Here is a 19,912-nt window from a genome sequence, read left to right as displayed (position 1 = left end):
CATGGTACTGGCATAACAATATAGACTGATGCAACAGAATAAAGAGCCCAGAGATAAAGTCACATGTTTTTGGACCACGGATCTTTGCCAAAGATGCCAAGAACACAGAATGGGGAAAGGACAGTCTCTTCTGTGCTGGGGAAATTGGATATTCACCTGCGGAAAAGTGTCAGACCCTCATCTCACATCATGTGTAAAAATTAACTCAAAATGAGAGGGACTTACATGGAAGATCTAAAGATCTGAGATTGTCAAACTACTAGAAGAAAACAGGAGAAAAGCTCGTGGTATCGGTCTGGGACATGACACCCAAAACACAGGTAACAAAGACAAAAAGAAATTGGCAGGATTACGTCTAACCAAAAGCATCTGCACAACAACAGGGTGAAGAGACAACATACAGAACGGGAGACTGCGCTTGCAAATCATACATCTGGTAAAGGATTAACTCCAAGTAGTGAAGAAAGTCAGACAAACTCAACAGTAAGTAAACAAATAACCGGATTAAAAAACAGGCAGAAGGCCTGAATAGACGTGTCTCAGAAGAAGCCATACAAACAGCCATGAGACACATGCAAAAACGCTCAATATCACTTGTCACCAGGAAAATGCCAACCCAAGCCACAATGATATCAGAGAGAGGAGATTTTTGTGACTCATTGGATGAAGCCACCGTCTGCCATGCCGACATTGCCTATGGGGGCCAGTTTTTTTAGCTGCTTCACTTCCAATCGAGCTCCCTGCTAATGGCTTGGGAAAGCAGCAGAAGACGGTCCAAGTGCTTGGGCCCCTGCACCCACATGGGTGACCCAAATGGCCACAATGGCCAGGGCTGGGCCAGGCCAAAGCCAGGAGCCTGGAACTCCATCTGGATCTTACCTTACTCTGAACGTGCAATCAGGATCTCTTTCCCTTTGCTTAACAGCAAACTCCCTTCATTGTCTATCATACTGACAGCCCTTAACAGTCATTGGCTTGCCTGTTGCATGGTACCTGCTATCCCATAACACTTATCTTTGCTAAAAATCAGCTGAGTTTTTTAGGGTCCCCGATAGAAGCAGACAGAAGTGTCTGCAGCCAATGTCGTAACTACAATCTGTGGGGATCAACTCAGACTGATGGGGCAGATGCCTTCTGGTTGATTACAATGTAAAACGACACACCCCAGGGATGGCCCGGTGATGCACGCAGAGGTGTGATTTGTTAAGGCACGCGCTCAACGAATTTTCCACTCCCTTTTCCTTTGCACCTACTTTCGCCTGCCCCTTAGTTTTACCCAGCTCCACCCCATTTACTCAAACACCATAAATTCCCAAACCCCTTCCTGAACAGAGCTTGAGTAGGGTTCTGGTGTGAATTTGCTTGAAGGCCTGCTAGAATAAGTACTCACATTCTCGGAAGGCGACTCCAAGGGCTACGCGTGGTGCTGGCATCCCTTATCAGAGTGACAGTCTGAGTCCTCATTGCTCTGCTTCCAATCCAACTTCCTTTTAATTCACCTTGGAAGGCAACAGCAAATGGCCCAGGTGCTTGGATCCCTGCACCCATGTGGAGATCAGAATGGAGTTCTTGGCTCTTTGCTTTCCAGCAGTTGGGGTCCTTTTGGGAATGAACCAATGAATGGAAGATCTCTCTCTCTCTCTCTGCCTGTTAAATAAGCCTTAAAATAAAAATGAGCCCAGTGTTTTTCTAATAATAGTAGTGTGTGCGTGAGTGGGTGGGTTGCATAGCAGGGCATCAGTATTTGAAGAGTCCAAGAGCTGAAATCATAATTTACTGATTTTTGTATTCCTACTACTTTTTTGAGGCTCTGGCATACAATAAGTGCTCAATGTTTGAGTCCAGACTTATACCTATCATAAAAACCATTATTCACTCAGGTTGGGATTTTAGGAAACAAAAAAGGGGCTACAACAGCAAATGCACGTATCTGCCATAAATGAGAAATGAGCTTTTTGTTGTTCTTGTTGTTGTTCACAACTACATGGAACAGAACCCTCAGACCAGTAATGAGCAAGAAGTGTATCTTGGTAGTCAAAATAATTATTAGAAATCGAGGTTGAAAAGCTCCAACACTAAATAAGGAGACAGCCTATCAGACTCACTTCGGGAATCATTCAAAGGTGGGTGAAGAAGCCAGCGCCGCGGCTCACTAGGCTAATCCTCCGCCTTGCAGCACCCGCACACTGGGTTCTAGTCCCGGTCGGGGCGCCAGATTCTGTCCCGGTTGCCCCTCTTCCAGGCCAGCTCTCTGCTGTGGCCCGGGAGTGCAGTGGAGGATGGCCCAAGTGCTTGGGCCCTGCACCCCATGGGAGACCAGGAGAAGCACCTGGCTCCTGCCATCGGATCAGCGCGGTGCGCCGGCCGCAGCGTGCCCGCCACGGCGGCCATTGGAGGTAAAAGGAAGACCTTTCTCTGTGTCTCTCTTTCTCACTGCCCACTCTGCCTGTCAAAAAATAAAATAAAATAAAAAGGTGGGTGAAGACTTGGAGTTTGAAGACTGGGTTCTCCTATCTCAATCTGCTGTCAGGGTAGACCAGAAGAACAGTGAGGGTGGTGGCTAACGCACGCGTAGATGCCTAACATCTTTTTGCTTTGGTTGGTGTTGGGGATCGAATTGTTTCTGGCCACAATTCATTTGTTGAAGTCCTAACCCTCAATGTGACTGTATTTGGAAACAGGGCCTTTTAAAAGGTAATTAGAGTTACAGGAGGTCATAAGGATGAGGGAGGGTCTAATTCAGTATGATTCGCTCCTTAGAAGAGGAAGAGGGATAGGAGATGTGTGGTTTCCTTCATCAGTCAGCATGATTTTGGAATTCATCCCTGTGCTGTGTCCATCAGCTCACACCACGCTGTTGCGTGGATTCTCATGCTGCTCATCTTTTCACCTGCTGGTGGGCATTTGTGTTGTTTCCAGTCTAGAGTATTACAAAAAAAAAAAAAAAAAAAAAAAAAAAAACAACCCTGAGTCTCCCCCTTTCTTTCCCCCATCCTTCCTAAAAAGCCTGCCATGAACACTCCTTCCCCTTTCTTCTCACTTCCTCCCTTTCCTTCTCTTTTATTCCTTTCCTTTTTCCTCCTTGCTGCTACCTCCTAGGACAAGGATTAGTAGGAAGCTGGAATTGGAACTGGGAAGCGGGAATGCAGCTGGGACTTGAATTTCGGTTCTCCAGCAATGGACGTGTGCATTTTAACGGCTGTGCCAAATGCCCACCCCACGACTCTTCTGTTGCTACTGTTGCACTTTCACAATGACTAATATTAAACATATGTTCACGTGCTTAATGTCCACTTCCGTATCTTCTCTTGGAAAGAGTCTGTTAACTCTTTGTTTCTTGATTAGGAATATTCTTGAGTTGCAAGATCTCTTTCTGGAATTCTGGATACAGAATCTTTATCAGATATGTTTGGCAAACATTTTCTCCCAGCTTGTGGCTACAAATTTCTTTTTCTTAAAAGTATTTTTAAATATCAGAGGTTTTTAATTTTATGGCAAAAATCCATCTTACCATTTTTAAAATACTGGGGTGTGTCATTTGTGTCCTGAGAAATCTTTGCAAACCCAAGGTCACTAAGATTTTCTCCTAGTTTTAGTTTTTGTGAACTTTTTTTAAAAAAAGATTTATTTATTTATTTATTTATTTGAAAGGTAGAGTTAAGGTGAAGTGGGGTGAGGCAGGGTGGGGAAGATATCTTCCATCCTCTGTTTCACCCCTCAGATGGTCACAATGTTCAAGGCTGGACCAGGCCATAGCCAGGAGCTTCTTCCGGGTTTCACATGTGGGTTCAGGTGCCCAAGTACTTGGACCATCTTCCCCTGATTTCCCAGGTGCCTTAGCAGGACACTGGATTGGAAATAGAGCAGCCACAACTCAAACTGACGCTCACTGCTATACCAACATTGCAGCCAGTGGTTTAACACAGCTAAACACACCACACCACACGCTGGCCCCTCTTTGGAACTTTTTAAAGCTCTTTCGGGTGGATGTTTGTGGTTAAGGTGAAGGTTTGCCTTTGAGTGTGTGTGTGTGTCTATACGATCTACAGTTAGTATAGAACTGTATGTTGAAAACACTACCTTTTCTTTTTTTTATTTTTTTGACAGGCAGAGTGGACAGTGAGAGAGACAGAGAGAAAGGTCTTCCTTTGCCGTTGGTTCACCCTCCAATGGCCGGCTCGCTGCGGCTGGCGCACCACGCTGATCTGAAACCAGGAGCCAGGTGCTTCTGGTCTCCCATGGGGTGCAGGGCCCAAGTACTTGGGCCATCCTCCACTGCACTCCCTGGCCACAGCAGAGAGCTGGCCAGGAAGAGGAGCAACCAGGACAGAATCCAGCGCCCCAACCGGGACTAGAACCTGGTGTGCGGGCACCGCAAGGCAGAGGATTAGCCTATTGAGCCACGGCGCCTGCCTACTACCTTTTCTTATTGAGTTGTTTTGGCACCCTGTTGAGAATCAGTTTACTGTATGTGTGGTGCTTTATTCTTTTTTAAAAAAATATTTTTTTATTTGAAAGGTAGAGTTACAGAGAAGCAGAGGCAGAGGCAGAGGCAGAGAGAGTCTTCCATCTGATGATTCACTTCCCAAATGACCATAATGGTCGGAGTTAAGCCATTCCAAAGCCAACAGGAGCTTCCTCTGGGTTTCCCACGCAGGTGCAGGGACTCAAGTCCTTGGGCCATCTTCCACTGCTTTCCTAGGCCACCAGCAGAGAGTTGGATCAGAAGTGGAGTGGTTGGGAATCCAACCGGCACCCATATGGAACGTCAGCAAAACAGGCGGCCACAGTGCCACAGTGCCGGCCCCTATGTCTATCTTTACCCCAACACTACACATGTATAAGAGCTTTATAAGTTTTGAGATCTTTGTTCTTCTTGTCCAGTTGTTCCAGCTAAAACATTTTCATACACATTTTACAATTAGCTCGTCAAATTTTACAAAAATCTCAGATAGGATTTTGGCTGTGTGTTGAGTCTATATATTCAGAAGAACTGAGGGTGCATGTTTGCTGCAACTGCTTGGGATGTCGCCATCCCACGCTGGAGTGTCTGAGTTCAAGTCCTTCCACTTCCAATTCCAGCTTTGTGCTAATGTGCACCCTGGAAAATGGCAAATGATGGTTCAGTAGCTACATGGGAGACCCAGAATGAGTTCTTGCTCCTAGCTTTGGTCTGGTCCAGTTCCAGGTACTGCAGGCATTTGCAGAGTGAACTAGCAGATGGGAGATCTCTGTCTCTCTGCCTTTCAGATAAATATCTTTGAAAAAACCTGGGAGAACTGACGTCTTAATTTTTAGCAACACATAAGCATGATGGACTTCTCATTTAAATCTTTCCACCCTAACGGTCCTTTATACTTCGATGTAGAGCTCTTACAACATCTTTAGTTGGATTTATTCCCAGGAACCTGATGTTTTGATGTTGCTGTAAATGGCACCTTTAAAAATGTTCTAACTAATATTACTTGCATACAAAGCTTGAAAAGTTCATGTATTAATTCTAACAGTGATCTGTACATATTACATTTTTCTACATGCATACCTATATCATCTATAAATAATGGGTTTTCTCTCTTCCTTTCTGGTCCTTACTCCTTTTACTTGTCTTTCTTGCCTTCCTCTGATGGTAAGGCCCTCCAGTCTAATACTGGCTAAAAACAGTATTAGTATTTTTTACTGGGTAAAAAACAGTGAGGGGCACGGGCATTGTGGAGCAATGGGTTGTTGCTGTTTGGGACACCTGCATCCCGTATCGGAGTGCTAGTTTGAGTTCTACCTAAGTCTGTTCTGATCCAGCTTCCTGGCTAATATACCCAGGAGACGACAGAAGATGGCTCAAGTACTTGGGTTCCCACCACCCATGTGGGAGACCCAGATGAGTTCCTGTCTCCCAGCTTTGACCTGGCCCAGTCCAGGTAGTGGTGGGCAGTTGGGTAGTGAATGTCTGTCACTCTGTCTTTCCAAGAATTAAACACATCTTTAAATATAAAAATATATTTAAAAAGCAGTGGGAGAACTCATCTTCTCTCATTACCTACATAAGGGGGAAAGCAAGATTGCAGACTAGTGATCCCTAAAGATGTCTACATCTAGGGAACTGAAGTTGCAGATAGAATTTTTAAAAAAAAAATTTATTTATTTATTTGAAAGTCAGAGTTACACAGAGAGCGAGCGAGCGAGCGAGCGAGGTCTTCCATCTGCTGGTTCACTCTCCAGTTGGATGCAACAGCTGGAGCTGTGCCAATCCAAAGCCAGGAGCCAGGAGCTTTCTCTGGGTCTCCTACATGGGTGCGGGGGTCCAAGGACTTGGGCCATCTTCTACTGCTTTCCCAGACCATAACAGAGAGCACGATTGGAAGTGGAGCAGCCGGGACTAGAACCGGTGCCCAGATGGGATGCCAGCACTTCAGGCCAGGGGGTTAACCTGCTGAGACACAGCGCCAGCCCCACTGATAGAATGAACATTGCAAATCAGCAGGCATCAAGACAGGGAGATGATCCAGGATTATCTGCATAGGCCCAATGTAATCACAAATCCTAAAAACTCAGTGGAAGAGCAAGGCAGGAAGAGTCAGCATCAAAGCAAACAACGACGTCAGACGACCACAGCCCACTGCCGTGGGCTCTGAAGGTGCAAGGGGGACCCAGGTGACAGAGAGTGGCCTCAAGAAGCTGGCAGAGGCAAGCAGGGGACTGTGTCCCACGGGTTCCCGAGAGGCATGCCGCCCTGCTGACACTGGATTTTAGCTCCAGGACACCTGGGTCAAGAGTTCTAACCCGAGGAACTCTAACACAAGATACTTGTGTTGGCCTACACTGCCAAGTCTGTGGTAAGTCATTATAGCAGTGACAGAAAATGCATACGGACGGAGAACTTCAGATTTCTCACACTCAGTGTGATGTTTTCGCTGTCAGACTTCTGTGAATATGTTTGCTGTCTACTGGCTCTTGGGTTCCTTCTAGTTTATTTCTGAAACGCGCTCTCAACTCCAATGTTTCTATCGAGCTCTGTCAGCTCTCAATGTATTTCCTTCTGTTACTTGCCCGTCTTGTTTACAGCATTTCCAAATTGGATGTTAAGTTGTTCTCTCTTAGCTTCCATCATTTCTGAAGTCCCTTAAGCATGTTTGAAAGTGTGGGATGCCCGTTTTCCCTGGTTCATAGATGTTTCTGGGATATCTTCATTTTCTGTGGGTCCATTATGTAGACTGTAAGTCTCTATTTCTTTTTTTTTTTTAAAAAGATTTTATTTATTTATTTGAGAGGTAGAGTTATAGACAGTGAGAGGGAGAGACAGAGAGAAAGGTCTTCCTTCCGTTGGTTCACCCCCAAAATGGCTGCAACGGCTGGAGCTGAGCTGATCCGAAGCCAGGAGCCACAAGCTTCTTCCTGGTCTCCCATGCAGGTGCAGGGGCCCAAGGACTTGGGCCATCTTCTACTGCTTTCCCAGGCCATAGCAGAGAGCTGGATTGGAAGAGGAGCAGCCGGGACTAGAACCCGCGCCCACATGGGATGCCGGCACCGCAGGCGGAGGATTAACCTACTGCACCACGGTGCCAGCCCCTGTAAATCTGTTTCTTAGAACATATTGTTAGATGTAGTCATGTTTAAATGAGATGGGTTTTCCCTTATTTTCCCCCCTATATTTTTCAAAGATTGCCATGCAGGAGGTGGGGTGGGCCAGGATCCTGGATGTAGAACTCTCTCCCGTGGTTCTACACGATGTAGATTGCATGCTTTGTGGCTGCCTTCTCTCTGGCACTTCCCCAGTTGTCTCGTTTGGTCCCTCCTGTATCGGCTCCGAATCCCCGCTGTGACCCCGAGCCCTTCTCCCGTTGGTGTGCGTCCTACTCCCAGTAGTTTCTCTCAGTGCAGCTCCTGTATGCTCCGCTGGTGACTTCTGAGACCTGCACACCATGCTGCCCCAGCGCCCTCACGCCTTTCTGAGACCCCCTCCGCTGGCTTGCCACCTGAATGCTGAGCCCCACCCCCCACCCCGCCTCTGTCTGGCTGGGATTGAGATTCCTGCCACTACGGGGGCTCCTCCTCTGGGGGCTGAGTACATGGTAGCAAATTCTGGGTTTCTTGGGTCTTGAGACCACTCCATCTCCCTTACCTTCTCTGCTTGTTCCTCCAAAGCTGATGCCCATCCAAGCTGCTGTCCCAGGTGTTGCAGTTGCTGTTCAGGGTTCTAATCCGAATTACTCATATTCTGAGTAAAGACGGCGTCACTGTATTTTTTGTTATCCTTATTGCTCTGTGAGGACCCAGCAAGATTTTTAAAAACAACTCACATGCTGCTGCCATCTTGCCTCCTGTAACTGGCTTTCGACTTTTTTTTAAAAAAGATTTATTTATTTAAAAGTCAGAGTTACAGAGAGAGGAGAGGCAGAGGGAGAGAGAGAGAGGAGAGGCAGAGAGAGAGAGAGAGAGAGAGGTCTTCCATCCGATGATTCACTCCCCAATTGGCTGCAACGACTGGAGCTGTGCCCATCTGAAGTCAGGAGCCACGAGCTTCCTCCTGGTCTCCCATGTGGGTGCAGGGGCCCAAGGGCTTGGGCCATCTTCTGCTGCTTCCCCAGGCCATAGCACAGAGCTGGATTGGAAGTGGAGCAGCCGGGTCCTGAACTGGCGCCCATATGGGATGTTGGCGCTTCAGGCCAGGGCCTTAACCTGCTGCGCCACAGCGCCAGCCCTTGACTTTTTAATCTTACAGTGATTTATATTTGTCTACTTACCTCATAATGCCCACCAAGGACAAAGCATGCCACAGTAACAATTAAACCCGACATTGCAGTGGCTGGAGGAAGACTTCCATCTTGCTCACGTCTCAGCCCAGCGTGGCAGGAGGCCCTCCTGACAGCCTTTCCCAGCAGTAACTCCTGAGCCTGGCAGGAGTTTTGTTTGAAGCCAAACAGTAAGTCAAGAGAATGGTCAACTGTGGCAGGGACTTTTAGCGTCAGACTTGGAAGGTGCACTTGTCAGTCAGTCACGTCTCACTGGCCAGAGGCACATGGCCCCAAACCAATGGCAAGGGAGGCTTGGAAGCGTAGAATGGCACCAAGAGTCTGCCGCACTCTGTGTGCTTACCCACGCAGCTTGGTGAAGGATGGCAGACTGCAAAACCTAAGATGCTACCTGTCTCTTCAGGTATCTGTAAAAGGATTTAAGATACAATGTGACCCAAGAACATTTGTCACTATCATTTTGAACAAGGTTTTAATACCAGCATAGTACTCTACATTAAAAATTTTTTCCATAAATCAAATTATTTTCAAGTCTGCAAAAAAAATCTACATTTTTCAATTTTTGACATATTTTGGGGGTGATAAGGCAGTATATAATTAAAATAAAAATGCTTCTATTTACAAAGAAAGGCTCCAGTTTAAATGTTTTTTTGTTGGAATTATAACAAATTAAACTATAGCACTATTATATGATTAAGAAAATGATGGTCTGGCATCATTTATAAATGTACATGTGTTCACAAATGTTCTAAATATTCAATATACATACATCCGGGAGAAATCTAGCCTTAAGACAATGATTTTTATTGCCCTTAGTCTACCATGTTTGTCAATATAAATATACTTATTGAAAAAATACAATATTTAAATAAGAATTATGTTCATGACATCTTACAAAATACAGCTAGTGTATCTTGACTTGTAGGCATATCTTAAATAATCCAACTTTACTGGCATGTCAGACATGTAAAAATATTTTTACACTATTTTAATTTTAGGGTATAAAACAGTAGCTCTCTGTTATAAAAATTAATATAGCAACTCTCAAAATCCTGTAAAAACTATTTGATGAAAGTTACACCCACATCACACTGAATCATTACCTTTCTTTCAGAACACATCTTCAAAAGGCACACTTTGATTACTAGCATTTATCTAAAGGCACATTTTCAATACCAATATTTATTTAAAAATAGTACCCATAGTTTGCATTTTCAGGTTCCAGTTAATTTCCCACTATCTCAAAGTTGAGCTAATGGGAGGATTGGGAGAGGTAGGAGAACACAGACTTCCAATGACCCCCATTAGGGCCGCAGTGCTCTCGTTCATCACCACCATGAAGACCAAGAGAAAGCTGTGATGGAGGAGAGAACTACAGATCTGTCTTACTTCCCAATTTAACCATCACAAAACACTTTGTACCCAAAAATACTTCATTAAAAAATCAAAATCACAAGATAGTAAGCTTAACATACAAAAGGCCCGAAACCCCAGTCAGCCAGTGTCGTCCGCGTGGTGACGTTCCTGGCTGTGAGCCTGTGAGGACACAGAACCTGCTTCCCTGGAGTGATGTCTTCACGTCGGGCGGAGCTGCATTCAGACCCTTACCGAGCGAGCAGGGTTCGAGTCCCAGTAACGCCAGACATCCTCACACTCAAAGTACACCGTTCAACCTCAAAGTCAAGCATCAGTGATTTCATGGTTATCGCTGTCTTGTTCCTCTTTAATCTGGGCTGATAATCTCAAATGGACTATAATTATTTAAAAAGTCTACTAATTTCAAGTACCACTTTTTTTTTAGAAACTTATAACCCAGGGTCCTGAAATATAATACCATATATATTTTGGGGCATATTATGTTTTATTAAAGTTCAATACTAACTGAAGTACTAAACTGAACAGAATCAGTATGCTGAAGTACTAATTGATCGACTACTTGATCCCATGCCAGAAACCAGGGAATTTTTAAGAGTATTTAAAATTTCAAAATATTAGGGATCTACTTAATTCCATATTATTCCCCTCAAATCTAAGCTGAGTGTTCCATTCTTTGGAAAAGGGGCAGCATCGACAGATTTTCTTTCCTCAAAAAACCTGTGAAGTTAGGAAAAAAAAAGTTCACCTGTTGCTTAATCAGGATATAATTTTCTGGTCCCTAATAATGGCCACTTTAGGGGCTCTCTTTCAAGTTGTAAAAATAGCAGCTTTTAAAATTAAGGCAATTCTTACGTCTTTCTGAGTTAAGTACTCCACTCTTAGAGCAGCTGCAGACCTGGGCGCCCTCCCAGGCCTTTGTAAGTAAGACGAGTGAGCGTGAGCAGTGCTCAGTGTTTGAAGAGGATATAAAGTTACTCAACTCCAAGTCAGCAAATACCTTGTTCTTCTACTGAGAATTCTATATTCCAGGATGTGTAAACCATGAAATTACCTTAACTAACAACAGAAGATATACAGTTTCTGCAAAAATACAATCTAGGAGATACATCACTTTTTCCCTGAAATAGAAATTTAATATTTGGACAAAAAACTGTAAACTTTTGATTACATTCAAAATGCAACCTTTTAAAAAGACTTAAATTATTTGAGGTTTTGGCAACTGGAGATCTTAACATTGGATTTATATTACTGTAACATCTAACGACATAACAGTACCAGGTGGTTTGTCCTACTCTTAAATCTGCTACCAGGAGGAAAAAAACGGCTTCCTGCAGTGGACAGTCTGGGTGAAGGAGCCGCTCAGGTGAACGATCCGACCCTGGCCTCCCCCTCTGCTGCGTTCCACAATCACGCAAGGCATCTGAACCAGCTGCACGGGGCTCTTCCCGTCTTTCAAAGCCTGAGTGAGGTTCAAGATCTGTGGAGAGGAGATTTGCAACAATTCGTATATTAAAAAAAAGTTCACTTCACTGACATTATTTTAACCCTGTATTCACTACAGTTTTAACCATCACAACACAGGTCGTGGTAATGGCTAACCACCAAGAATATGTGTAGGGGTAGGCATCTGGCCTACACACGCCACATCAGAGTGCCTGGGTTTGATACCCACCTCCGGCTCCTCACTTCGGCTTCCCACTAATGCAGACCCTGGAAGACAGCACTGAGGGCTCCACTAATTGTGTTCCTGCCTCCTAGATAGAGAGCAGGACTGAGCTCCAGGCTCTCCACCCAGAGCCACTACAGTCATTTGTGAGAGAACTGAGTGGATTGGAGCTCTCTCCTCTGTATCTCTGCCTTTCAAATAAAACAAATTAAAATACATGTTGATACGTGTACACACATATGCACACACAAATATATAATATCAGAATTAAGTAACTTTTGCCAATTGGTAACTTGAAGATATTCTCAAGTGCTTCTATGTCCAGGAGAAATTAAATCAAAGAAAGTGAAGTAGTCTACATAATTCATTTGACATAGAACCTAACAGATTTTGGTCTGAATAGTTCAGTTTTCATTAACACTTGGCTTGTCCATTCATTCAACAAATAAATTTATTGTATTCTTTGTTCAAAGTTCTGGGAATATAAAAATTAAAAAAATTCTTGCCTTCATAGAGCGTAATTTTAGGAGGGGGAGAAGTCAATGAACTGAAAATATTTCTCTGTTAGAAAATGAGAATGGGGACCAAGACCCAGCTATTTGCTGCCTGCAAGAAACACACCTCACCAGCAAAGATGCACCCAGACTGAAAGTGAGAGGATGGAACAAGATGTTCTACGCTAATGGAGAGCAAAAAGAAGCAGGAGTAGCCATCATAATGTCAGACAAAATAGACTTTAACACAAAAACTGTTAAAAGAGATAAAGAAGGACATTATGTAATGATTAAGGAATCAATCAACAGGATGATGTGACTATAGTAAACGTATATGCACCCAATGCCAGGGTGCCTGGCTATTTAAAACCAATGTTAATGGATCTAAAGGGAGACATAGACCCAATACAATAATAATAGGGGGCTTCAACACCCCACTTCCATCAAGGAACAGATCAACTAGACAAAATAGCAACAATAAAACCATAGAGCAGATCTACACTATGGGTCAAATGGACTTAATTGATACCTACAGAACATTTCACCCCACAGCTGCAGAATACACAGCCTTTCATCATTTCATGGAGCTTCCTCTAGGACAGACCACAAGCTAGGTCATAAAACAAGTCTCAACAAATTCAAAAAACTGAAATTGTACTATGTATTTTTCCTGACCACAAGAGAGTGAAGCTAGAAATTAGCAACTTCAGAAGCTCTAGAGCATATGCAAACACATGGACTGAACAACATGCTCCTGAAGGAACACTGGGCCATCGAAGAAATCAAAAGGGAAATAAACAAATTCCTAGAAACGAATGAAGATGACAACACAATATCAAAACTTATGGGATGCAGCAATCACTGTTAAGAGGAAAGTTTATGGCCAGCGCTGTGGCTCAATAGGCTAATCCTCTACCTAGTGGCGCTGGCACACCGGGTTCTAGTCCCGGTCAGGGCACCAGATTCTTTCCCGGTTGCCCCTCTTCCAGGCCAGCTCTCTGCTGTGGCCCGGGAAGGCAGTGGAGGATGGCCCAAGTGCTTGGGTCCTGCACCCCATGGGAGACCAGGAAAAGCACCTGGCTCCTGCCTTTGGATCAGCGCGGTGTGCCGGCCGCAGCGCGCCGGCCGTGGCGGCCATTGGAGGGTGAACCAACGGCAAAGGAAGACCTTTCTCTCTGTCTCTCTCTCTCGCTATCCACTCTGCCTGTCAAAAAAAAAAAAAAAAGAAAAAAAAAGAAAATATACATACATGGTAAGTATTTCTAGGATTCTTGTAAAGATCAGTTAATATTGATAAGCATAAAGGTTTCAACATAAAGATATATTAATAAATAAATATAACAGCTTTCCTTTTTTCTGGTGGCATGGGGTGGTAGTGGAGGCTACCATCCACATCTGCAAATGCCTATAATGGCTGTTTTCTTGTCTGCAGGGACCAAAGCTGGGAACACAATCCAGGTCTCCCACATGGGAGGCAGGAGCCCAACCACTTAAGCCAGCACTACTACATCCCTATTCTCCCACCTCACAGTTGCAAAAGGTCTGCACTGATTGACAGGAAGCTGGATTCAGGAGCCAAAGCTGGCAGTTGAACCCGGGCACTTTGAGGTGGGATGTGGGCATCTTTACCTATAGGCCAAATGCTTGCCTTCCCCCTCATACTTTGGGATAAACCAGATGAGTTAGATCCAAGAAGAACTGCACATCAGGGAAATAAGCCTTTAAAGGCAACAGTAGTTACAGATGTGAGGTCACTTTTAAGCTCTTAAAATTTTTTCTATATTGGTTGTATTTGATTAACAAGAAAAAAAGAATCAGAATGGGTGTCTGGAGCAGTAGTTAAGATGTGACTTGGGATGTCTGCATCCCAGGTGGGAGTGCTGAGTCTTGGTTCTGTTTCCACTCACAGTTCCTGCTGATATGCACCCTGAGAGGCAGCGGGCAATGGCTCAAGTATTTTGGTCCCTGCCACTCACACGGGAGACCAGAATTGTTTTCCACGCTCCTGGCCTTGGTTTGGCTCAGCCCTGGTTGTTGCAAGCATTTGGTGAGTGAATCAGCAGGTGGAGGATCTTGTTCTCCATCTCTGACTCTTAGTCTGTCTCTGCCTTTAAAATTAACTGAAAATAAATACATTAATAAAATTTTTCAAAAACTTCTGAAAGTTATTTGGTAATTATTATCTTGCCATGAAAATAAAATGTGTGTTCCAGCATGGCTTAGGAATGAATTGTTCTGGTTAGTTCCTCTTTGGATTTTGAAAATTCTATCCTAAAAATGTTAGTTTAAATATATCAATTTCAGTAACATTTAATGTTTTCCTGACTCAGAAGCAATACATGATTGTTGAAGAGAATTTGGAAAATAGGTACAAAAAAATTAACGTCACTCTGTAAGATCAGCAATTGTCAAACAGTCATATAAAAGCAAACATTATTCAATCCTAAAACTATCTTGACACTAGTATTTCTCTGGGGGTTCAGGAGATGCTCGGCAGGTCTGCATGTTAACTACAGAAACACTCATTGTGTTGGGAGGAGAGGCTACTGAACAAAAAGGCAAAGCCTCGTGAGCCCCTAAAGAACTCACCTTCTATAAACAGAGCGCCACATGAACAGACACCATAATACAGTATGCTAAATGCTTCAGCTACAAGGGAACCTCTACCCTTTAAAATTTGATCCTATCCCCTACCTACTGCTCACTTTTCACTTCTCAAAGAGAAAGCATCTACTACTCTAAGTTTAAGTCAGTGATGGGGCCTGCGCTGTTGGACAGCAGATTAAGCCGCCGCCTGGAATTCTGGCATCCCATTTGAGTACTGGCTACTCCAGTTCCCATACAGCTCCCTGCTAATGGAGTTGGGAAGGCAGAGGAGGATGGCTCAAGTACTCAGGTCCCTGCCACCCACATGGGAGACCCCGGAAGGAGTTCCAGGATCCTGGCTTTAGCCTGGCCCAGCTCTGACTGTTGCAGCTATTTGAGGAGTGAATTAGTGGATGGAAGATCTCTTTCTCTCTGTCTCTCCCTCTTTCTCTGTATCTCTGCCTTTCAAATAAATACATCTTCAAAACTAAATAAATAAATCACAGAGAATTATTTAAAAAAAAAAAAAACCTAGAACAGAGAAAAGACTGCAGGCAAGAGAAAACACTAGAATCCTCCACCGACGCCACATGTGATAGCTGGAGAGAGAAGTCACAGTTATGGCAAAGGCAGATGGCATAAATCTGAGGACTTCCGCAGGTGGACTTGGCTTTTCTTTAGGTTAGTCCACTGGTCGTCAAATTTCAGTGGGTGTAAGACTTGCTGTATACATAAAACCACATATATTTTACCTTATGGCTGATTTTAAGCTAGTTTTCAGTAGTCATGTACCTAGATATGCTGATTTAAAACCAAACTTCTGAGCAAAATGAAACACCAGCACATTCCCAAGGAGTGCTGCAGCACCCTGGGAGGCAGGAGGCGCCTGGGAACATGGAGCTGGAGCTTGAAGGGAAAGCTGTTCTCCAGATAAAAAGGGGAAAGCTATCCAAGGAGAGGACAGCACGCACAGGGCACTGCTGGGCAATGGGAAGGGAGAGTAGTTCAGACTTCCAAAGGGTAGGGTAGGGGGCAAAATGGCAAGAGACAAAGGCAGGTGCGTCGGCGGGAGATACACTGTGCAGGCCTTGCGGCCTGTGCGAGAAGCCTGGGTTCAGCCAGGACACATGCACAAGTCATGGAAGTTTTAAATCACTTGTTTAGGATGATCTCACTTGTTTTAAGAGATTAATCTCATCTTAATGTGGAAGAGGGGTGGGAGAAGAGATAAGGATGCCACTTAGAATGCTAATAAATCCAGAGGAGAGATAAGGGCTCCAGCAGGGGCAATTGTCTACATCTTGAAGATCTGCAGGCTTAGATAGATTCTCCCACCTCACAGATGCAACACGTTAACCCTTTGAGCCAAGTTTATTTTTCTTTTCTAAACATGTATTTACTTAGTTTATTTGGAGAGGTGTGGGGGAAGGTAACAGGGGCTGGAGAGCACGTGAGCACTCTGATCTGCTGGTTCACTCTCTAAACCGCTCAAAATGGCCCTGGGCTGACGGTGGGGGAACAAAGAGGGAACCAAGAATTCAATTCAGGTCTCCCATGAGGGTAGCAGGGACCCAAGTACCGTGGCTTCCCAGGCTGGGTATCAGCAGAAAGCTGGAATCAAGAGCAGAGTCAGGACTTGAACCCAGGCAGTCCAACAGGGGGCATGGGTATCCTACACACCATCTTCACTGCGCACTGAACACCTGCCCCTGGGCGTTTCATCTATGTGCCATGCAGACTGCTATGCGGAGTTGTGGTGAGGATGAAGAATAGCAAACATTAAAATATCCTGTACGGGGTCACATGCTCAGGAGGTGCTAAAGTGCGAGCTTCATTTTCTTTAACGTCAATTATTATTGAATCTGCAAATGACCTTCTGGTTTATAAATTTGCTTCATAAAATAGTTTATTATTTCTGCTATTTTAAAAAGCATGTAGTAAATACAATTCATGTTTTCTGTAAGTTAAATGTATTCTGAGGTCCAATGTTCCAAACAGAATATGAGATGAATTTTATTGAACCTGATTATGACCTTCTGCTGTTTAGTATAAAATTCAAAATATGGTTTAGCTTTAACTTTCAGGAAGTTAAAACCACTTCTGAATTTGAAAAGAAATAGCTTCAAAATAGTTCGAGTCTATATCTGTGTGGGAAGAATGAGAGCATGTCATTGATTATGTGTATAAAACTGAAGACTTACTACAAACTAGGGCAAACGGCTTGATTGTATAAAGCATAAATCATTACATTAAAAAGCAAAACAGGAGAGGAGAGACATTTAAGGGATATTTATAAAGGACAAATAACTAAGTATTCTGACTCAAAGCACCAGTTGAGATCATTCTGTTGCTTGGAATATAGGATACTATTATTTTTATTTATTTTTTCTCACAAATACTGATTTACTTTGCAATATAGAACATTACCCTGAATATAAGAGTGGGAATAAGAGAGGGAGGAGATGTACAAGCTGGGACATGTTCAATTGGACTTGCCCCAAATGGTAGAGTTAGAAACGTGCCAAGGGATTCCAATTCAATCCCATCAAGGTGGCATGTACCAATGCCATCTCACTAGTCCAAGCGATCAATTTCTGTTCACAATTGATCATAATGATAAGACTAAGAGTCAAAGGGATCACATAAACAAGACTAGTGTCTGCTAACACTAACTGATAGAATCAAAAAGGGAGAGAACGATCCAACATGGGAAGCGGGATACACAGCAGACTCATAGAATGGCAGATGTCCTAAACAGCATTCTGGCCTCAGAATCAGCCCTTAAGGCATTCAGATCTGGCTGAAGAGCCCATGAGAGTATTTTAGGCATGGAAAGCCAAGACACTCTGGCAAAAAAACAAACAAGCAAACAAACAAACAAACAAAAAACCCACAAAACCCTATATGAAAGATCTCTGCGAGTGAGATCCCAGTGGAAAGAACAGGTCATCAAAGAAGGAGGCACCTTTCTCTGAAGGGAGGAGAGAACTTCCACTTTGATTATGACCTTGTCTAAATAAGATCAAAGTCGGCGAACTCAAAAGGCCTCCATAGCCTTGGCAACTCATGACAAAAGCCTAGGGTGATTACTGACACCATAAACAAGAGTATCAATTTGTTAAGTCAACAACAGAAGTCACTGTGTACTTACTCCTCATGTAGGATCTCTGCCTAAATGTGCCATACATTGTGATTTAATGCTATAATTAGTACTCAAACAGTATTTTACACTTTGTGTTTCTGTGTGGGTGCAAACTGTTGAAAACTACTTAATATATGCTAAATTGATCTTTTGTATATAAAGATAATTGAAAATGAATCTTGATGTGAATGGAAGGGGAGAGGGAGTGGGAGAGGGGAGGGTTGCGGGTGGGAGGGAACTTATGGTTGGGGAAAGCCACTGTAATCCATAAGCTGTACTTTCGAAATTTATATTCATTAAATAAAAGTTAAAAAAAATTACAAATTGGTCACCTTACTAGTGGAATCTGAAGTTGGACTAAATCAAACTTCACATGTTTATTGCTGTACTAGAGAAGCTATATATTAACAGAATTCATAAAGCACATTAAGCTGCCCTGGGTAGCGAATATTTGGGAGAGTGAAGTGCATATGCTACCTATTTGGAGTTGCCTTGAATGGAAAACTCCAAGTTATTTTCCATGAATCTGTTAAGATTATTTTGATGTCATATCTAGAAGGAAAATAATTTCAAACTATGCACTAATAATTTCAAACTATGACTACTGAAACTAAAATAAAGGTACTGTTTAAAAATATTGTGTAAAAACAAACAAACAAAAAAAACCAATACAGAGCATTACATGATTTTCAAAGATAAGCTTAAAAAAACAGCTAAAACCAGAGTTACACAATCATCAGGATATGTTATCCTTTTTTAGCTATTACAAATTATAAATCAAATCAAACTTTGAAAGTAAAACAAAATCAAATTAAAAGATATAACCAAGATACCAGGATTTTATTTTTTCTCTCCCCAGATCTTGATCCTGTCATTTTTTGTATTTTATTATATGGCTTTTTATAGCACTTTAGCTGTTTTGTGAATGAGACAGGACAGGAATAAGCTTATCTAAGAGACCAGAAAGCCATGGGTACATCTCTGTAACAGACTAACAGACCTCAGAACTGGAACCTCCTCCTACCTTATCAGACGGGCTTTGTGCTCACTCTAATCCATAGTTAATGCTTACTAAATTATTTTCAACATTTTTTTATTTATTTGAAAGGCAGAGTAAGAGAAAGAGAGAGAAAGAGAGACCGAAATCTTCCATCTGTTGGTTTACTACCCAAATGGCCTCAACAGCCAAGACTGGGCAAGGTGCAAGGCCGGAGCCAGGAAGTTCATCCAGGTTTCCCACATGAGTGTCAGCCTAAATCATTAGCAGGGAGCTGGCTTGGAAGTGGAGCAGCCAGGATTTGAACTGGCACTCATATGGGATGTCAGCGGTTTAATTTGCTGCACCACATGCTGGCATCTCAGTTTTTATTATTTATTAATTTTAAATCATATTCCTAAGACAAAGATATCTCTGCAGGAATTAGAAAATTACAGAAGATGAAGCACATTGCTATGTCAAGCAGACTTGTTTCAGGAAAAAAGGTCAACGTTGGGGTAATTATCTATGCCAGAAAATGCAGCTCGAATACATTTTTGGAGCGGTAATGCCTACACAGCAATCACACTGCCCATCTAATCCCTTCCTTCACACCTGAACTACCAAAACTCCACCTGGTTGGACTCCAGGCTCCCCTCTCATCAGCTCTAAGCACGTCCGCACCCCACTGTCCAGCCTGCTCCTCACTTTTATTGGGTTATTGGGTTAGGTACTCCTTTTGCCAAGATATAAATTCTATCTCCCAGGAGCCCGCACTACGGCGTATCAGGTAAAGTCGCAAGCTGCAGTGCCAGCATTCCACATGGTCGCCAGTTCAAGTCCCAGTTGTTCCACTTGCGATCTAGCTCTCTGCTACAGCCTGGGAAAGCAGTACAAGAAGGCCCAAGTCTTTGGGCCCCTGCA

The 19,912-nt window shown here is 43.4% G+C and overlaps 1 protein-coding gene across 3 annotated transcripts in view; it reads right to left on the bottom strand.

Annotated features, from left to right (window-relative positions):
• Positions 1–9,202: 9,202 nt before the first annotated feature.
• Positions 9,203–19,912, bottom strand: part of PI4K2B (phosphatidylinositol 4-kinase type 2 beta) — a 37,730-nt gene continuing 27,020 nt past the window's right edge. For all 3 annotated transcript variants that reach the window (XM_051842315.2, XM_051842324.2, XM_051842323.2), the window contains one exon: positions 9,203–11,601. Coding sequence is in view for 1 of the 3 variants with exons in the window: in XM_051842324.2 (XP_051698284.1) it covers positions 11,428–11,601 (174 nt within the window). In the remaining 2 variants the exon portion in view is untranslated. The remainder of the gene's footprint in view (positions 11,602–19,912) is intronic.

The sequence above is a fragment of the Oryctolagus cuniculus genome, chromosome 2 (genome assembly GCF_964237555.1).
Source record: "Oryctolagus cuniculus chromosome 2, mOryCun1.1, whole genome shotgun sequence".
NCBI classification, from domain to species: domain Eukaryota; kingdom Metazoa; phylum Chordata; class Mammalia; order Lagomorpha; family Leporidae; genus Oryctolagus; species Oryctolagus cuniculus.
This window is presented reverse-complemented; position numbering and strand designations above follow the sequence as displayed.